General features: G+C 46.7%; 1 protein-coding gene across 3 annotated transcripts in view; it reads left to right on the top strand.

The window, feature by feature from the left end:
• CHST13 (carbohydrate sulfotransferase 13) overlaps positions 1-4,402 on the top strand; it is a 67,563-nt gene extending 63,161 nt beyond the window's left edge. For 2 of the 3 annotated variants that reach the window (XM_029601338.1, XM_029601340.1), the window contains exon 3: positions 3,238-4,401. In XM_029601338.1, coding sequence (XP_029457198.1) covers positions 3,238-4,083 — 846 coding nt within the window. In that variant the 3' untranslated portion in view covers positions 4,084-4,401. Of the gene's footprint in view, positions 1-3,237 lie in introns of all 3 variants that reach the window. The other variant, XM_029601339.1, reaches the window with a different exon arrangement.
• Positions 4,403-6,000: the final 1,598 nt, after the last annotated feature.

The raw sequence follows: 6,000 nt of genomic DNA on the forward strand, positions 1-6,000 counted from the left end.
CAGAGTGTAAAAGTTAAGACATCTTTACTCTTCCAATGCTTTCTCAAAGTGATCCCAAAGTGGCCTAAAATAACTGGGCTAAGTATTATTGAGGCATCCAACCACAGCCCTCCAGGAGGGAGGGAATGAGGGGGGTGGATGCCTTCCTAATAGTGACATCGGAGGGGGGTTGCCACGTGTGTATGTCAGTGTCTGTATTCTGTGTGCATGTATACATTTGTCTGTCAGCGTGTGTCTGTCTGTTCTTTCCTCCTGTGCTTTTCAGTCTCATTTTCACATCTACAGAGTCAGTGCCAAGCGGAGGGAAAACTATAAAAACTGGCTGAATGTATTTTCTTCAAGAAGAAATACGTTTCTGACACAAAAGTGAGTTTCTTCCATCTGTCAGCAGTGTGGAAAGGGGGGGCCCTGCAGTGACCGGCTCCTTAGTTTGCAATTACTGTAAATAAGTAACTAAGAGCTTCCTCTGGTGGAAATGAATGATTGCATTTATGATTTATTCTTTGGGGAACTATGTCAACTACATTACAGCTGTTATCAGTTTTAGCAAATGAATGACCTTGTAGCGCCACTTTGATTTTAAAGTCCAAGATCCAGACTACAAACACACGTAAGTGGGAAAAAGTGTTCCACAAACAAGCTGATTTTTCCATGCACCTGCAGGGCATTGTTCTCTGTGCACGCGGCTGCCCTTTAACCTCCTGCTGGGCCTAGAAGGAAACTGCAGCGAAGCACCTGTGAAGGATCCACAGGCGGAAGGGGGCAGAGCTCAAGATTCACCCTAATTCATTTTGGCCTCTGGAGGGCGAACTGTGAGAAATAGATTTGGGCTTTCCTAATTGGCAAGTGTTGAAAAAGGAGATGGTGACAGGGTATTCAGCATGGCCCTCCGCTCCCCCCAACTAATTATTCAGAGTGCACAAGAGCAGCAGTGGCCCCCCCAGAAGTGCCATTTTGCCCCAGGCTCTGCTTCAAACGTAGCCACGAGCACAAATCCACACCCACACGTTTTATTAACCTCCAGCAACCCTCAGACTCAAAAATAATCTGGAAAGGGGCAGTGAGGTAAAGAAAGTGATAATGCATTGCATGATTCAGGGGTTTAAATCGGTTTTCCCGAGATTTGCAGGGCCTTGACGCCATGGCTACATTGGCCAGAGTCATCAAATAATTTTTCTGCTTGAAATTTTGAGCCCTTGCTGTTTATTGGGCCTCACTTACAGTGACAACAAGTAATTGACAAGTTCTTTCCACCCCCACCCCCCTTCCACAGCCTTCCAGTAGTGCGTTTTAGTGACTATGAATTCTGCTCCTGGTGTCCCAGCAAGTTTGTGGAACGATGGTGATAGCATTACTTCACTTCACAGGGGCTTAGGGGTAAATCAGCTTCACTGGCCAAGAGCTGTTGCCCATTCTTGAAGTCTTCCTTGGGGAAAGCTTTCAAGTGGATCTAGCCTATGGGTTAACACGTCGGCAGGGCTGGAGGAACCACTAGGCGAGCTAGGCCTGTGCCTAGGGCGCTGAGTGGTAGGGGGCGCTGTGGTAGGCGGCAGAAGTTTGAAAGGGCAAAAAGTGCCCTTTCAAAATTCTGCCACCTACCGCAGCGCCCTGCCTCCCCCCACGGCACCCTCCCGACGCCCCCCTGGTGGTCCAGCGGAGGGCTCGGGAGCGATCTGCTGCTCCCGAGCCCTTGGCTGCCACTAACCAAAATGGCGCCGGTGCCCTTTAGCCCCTACCATGTGACAGGGGAAAAACCAATGGCACCGGTAGCCCCTGTCACATGCTAGGGGCTGAAGGTCACCGGCGCCATTTTGATTAGTGGCAGCCGAGGCCCCGGGAGCGGCAGATCGCTCCCAGGTCCTCACTGACCACCAGGTGAGTTTTCTTTTGGGGGGGGAGGAGTCAGGGCTGCGACCGGGGCAGGGGCGTGGGTTGGGGCGGCGCAAGGCTGAAATTCCCTAGGGCGCCCAATCACCTTGCACCGGCCCTGCACGTCAGGGTGTGCTGTTATTTAACAAACGACAGGGAAATAATGCCATTTGTTATGTTCTTTAGTTCTTATATACTAACCTCCTTAAACTGAAATTTAAATCAAGGTGACAAAAAAAACCAAAAAAACAACCCCACAGCAAAATTGTTTCATTCTGGTCGTTTAGCCCAAAACAAAACAAAGTTATTTTTCTATATATGTTCTACTAGATGGGGCTGTTTGAAAATAGCTCCCCATGCCTAGGGCTAAAAGTATGCACACCCTTCCCGTGAGCATGTACTTTTGCCCATGCCAGAAAGGAGCGAGACCAGGGGTGGGATTAGAGTGGGAACAAGAAAATACGCTGGTCCACGTTTCCAAAGATAAGAGCCCTGCAAGCCACCCGCGGGGGTTGAAGATTACCCCTCCTGTGCGTAGTTCTGGAAACTAGAACGTATGGTTATGGTGCACGCATCGTTGAGCCGGGAAGCCCCGCGTTACTTCACGGCTGCCTGGGAAGGACAACGCTGCATTTAGCTCTTGTGAAGAAAGGGCAGCAAGACCAAAGAGTCCTGCCTCTGAAACTAGATGAAAGGGCTTTCCCAGGGGTGCATGGCACACGTTTTGGCAAACCCCCCTCCTGTCGATGGAAGCCAACGAAGGCTGGGATTTTTACTTCCTCCACGGATGTTTCAGTGGAAGGGGGTTATGGCACAAGAAAACTTTTTGTTGTACATCTCTTGTAATGTCATTGTGTCTAGTTTCAGGAAGCTTAACCTGTGGCCAGATGCTTTATCATTAAGTTGCTGTTTTTACTGGGAAAACTTTGAGTGGTTCTTGGATTTTTTTCTTTCCCAGGAAAACTATGTCCCGTCCCTTCCTTTCCCTGTGAAACAAGTATTGAGCAGTAAAGATCCTTCTGAATATCTGAAATAAGACAAAATTCCATATATATGTATTGATGATATGACGTTTGAGTTGTGGTTGCACATTAGTAGCCTTGAATGGAATGTCGTCATGAAACGTTGGAAACTACAAACACATTTCGGTTTAGGAGGGTTTGGGTAACTAAACTTGATGTGAAAAAGTTGTATCGAGTATTGCTATAACGATTAGTAAATGTAATTTTTGAAAGTAAATTATGGGAGGATTCTTTATTATTCAGTTATGGAAATTAGGCCAGAAGAGAAAGCATCAGACTCAAAAATATAGGCAAATCGATAACCATTAATTAACTCATATTAACTTGTCTTTTCATTTCTAACCAGTTTGAACAGTCCACTCTTCAGATGACCCACCAGAAGAGGCGAGACCTGCTGGACAGGGTCTGCAAGATGTACTCACGGAAGCGCCGCGTCCTGACACCCGATGACCTGAAGCACCTTATTGTGGATGACACACACGGGCTGCTGTATTGCTATGTACCCAAGGTGGCCTGCACAAACTGGAAGCGGGTCATGATGGTGCTGACGGGGCAGGGCAAGTACCGGGACCCACTGCAAATCCCAGCCAACGAAGCCCATGTCCCAGCCAACCTGAGAACCCTTTCAGAATTCAGCACTCCAGAGATCAACTACCGTCTCAGGAACTACCTCAAGTTTGTCTTTGTCCGTGAGCCGTTCGAGCGCCTGGTCTCAGCCTACAGGAACAAATTCACACGCCATTATAACACCGCCTTCCACAAGCGGTATGGCACCAAGATCATCAAGCGCCACCGACGGGACCCCACGCTGAAGGCCCTGGAAAACGGAGATGATGTCAAATTCGAGGAGTTCCTGTATTACCTTGTGGACCCCCGAACACAGCGTGAGGAGCCCTTTAATGAACATTGGGAGAGGGTTCACTCCCTCTGTCACCCCTGCATCATTCACTATGATGTCATTGGCAAGTATGAGACACTGGCAGATGATGCCAACTATGTCCTCCAGCTGGTTGGTGCCCAGGGTACAGTGACGTTTCCATCCTCTTCCAAAACAACCATAACCACGGACGACATGGCAGCAGAATTCTTTGAAAATGTCAACGTGTTTTACCAAAAGAGACTCTTTAATTTATACAAAATGGATTTTTTATTATTCAACTATTCTGTACCTTCCTATTTGCATATACGATGACAAAAGGTCAAAGGGAAAATTTTCATAACCCTTTGGATCCTAGAATATTTTTAAATTCTTCTTTGTGGACCCAGTGTATTGGCTGACTCATTCTCTTCACATCCTCTAGAGATAGTGGCCTTTTGATAATACTGTGTCGTCACTGGTTGGGGATACATAACCATGCTTTGACATTAAACAGTAGTGACTGATGTATAAAAGCAGAATATCAGCAATGCATTGGGTGCAGAAGGGTAAAAAATCAAAATGCTTTTTTAGCTGGATCACTAAAACCAATAATAAAATTGTTGAAATCAAATGGTCATTGTCCAGTGCTAGGAACTAAAGAGGAAATCAAAACTTGAGAATATTCTTCTTTTCTGGCACTGTAGCTTAACCCTGCCACTTCATTGCGGCTGAGCGTTGTTCCTGCCCTGAGTCTCTGAAATGCGTATGCATATGTGTATGTGTGTGCATGTGGGGGGGTTGTTTTATCAATGATTGGTCCTATACTGAGCCTATAGTAAAAGCTGTTGCTAAATTGGGTGCATTACCATGGTTGCAGGTCCTCTGGGCAGACCAAGCCAGTCCTAGTGCTGCCTCATCACATCAGGACTCCCGAGTTCCAAAAGGCAAGAACACAAATCCATTCCCACAGTGGGATTGGATTGTAGAACCAGCATGGACCCAGTCCACTGTGAAGGTGTTTGGTTGGGCATTTCTTTTTGTAATCGTCTTCCAAAATGCACTGCCGTGAAACACCCTCCTGGTCAGTACATTATTACTTGAAAAAGTTAAGACCTTGCTCAGGTACTAAGCTAATGTGCACCAAAGCTTCCTTCTCCCAACCCCCACTTCGGTCAGGCCAAAGTAAGTCTGCAGCTGAAGTAATAGAGGATAAATTGAATAAGGAGGTTGTGATGCTTCTTCATTTTGAACAACATGAATGCTGCACAAGGACAGTGGGAGCACTGAGAGGAGAGGACCACCTTGCTAGTGGCTGGAAAGAATCAGTAAGTACTGCTTGGAGAAATTTTTAAAACTTAAAAGTATTGGGGAGAAGTAAACTATTGGGGTATATTATTTAGTGTGTTCGCGTGTTTTGTTTTAAATAGGTAGTCAAAGTCAGAAAACAGACAGCAGTTTCCCGACCCTCCCGCCCACCCCTAGCTCATCCTTTAATTTATAGGCAGGTGACACTTTCACACACACAAAAAAAAATTAAGAAAAAAAAATCTGCCTTTTAACTTAAAGTCAGAAATTCCCCACACCTTATCAAGAGTTTGATCATTCCCTTGTAGGTCACTAGCAGATATAGTGAATACACTAATACATTTAAAGGACCTTAATCATACACAGTCCTACACTCATAGCAACCTAAAACTTAACTAGGAACTGAACAAATTTAAAATGAAGGCAGCAGTCCAGTAGCAAGAGGGGGGGCCTCTTGGTGATTCTTTTGCATCGAGTGTCACATGTATGATTTTTTACCCACCGGTGAGAAGTTGTACGTGTGCATCTGATGCAAAGAGCTCCTGTCTCTCAGAGAACGAGTCCGATCTCTGGAGGCTAGAGTGGTAGACCTGGAGGAGCTGAAGCAGACAGAGAGGTACATTGATGAGACCTTCAGGGACATAGTAGCCAAGTCCCAACTTCAGACTGGTAGCCCTGGTGCTGCCTTGGAGGAAGAAAGTCTCATGATCAAAGAGCATCAACCGGGTGCAGCAGGAAAGGATCCTGTAGCAAGGACCTGCTTTCCAGGTGGTGCATTGTCCTCTTGCACCAAGGATGTGTCTCCCAGGGCTACTGCCCAAGAGGGAAGGGTTAGGTCGGCCGTCATTGTTGGTGATTCAATTATTAGGAATGCAGGCAGCCGGGTGGCTGGTGGGCGTGAGGATCGCCTGGTAACTTGCATGCCTGGTGCGAAGATGGCAGACC

The sequence above is a fragment of the Rhinatrema bivittatum genome, chromosome 4 (assembly GCF_901001135.1).
Source record: "Rhinatrema bivittatum chromosome 4, aRhiBiv1.1, whole genome shotgun sequence".
NCBI lineage: Eukaryota > Metazoa > Chordata > Amphibia > Gymnophiona > Rhinatrematidae > Rhinatrema > Rhinatrema bivittatum.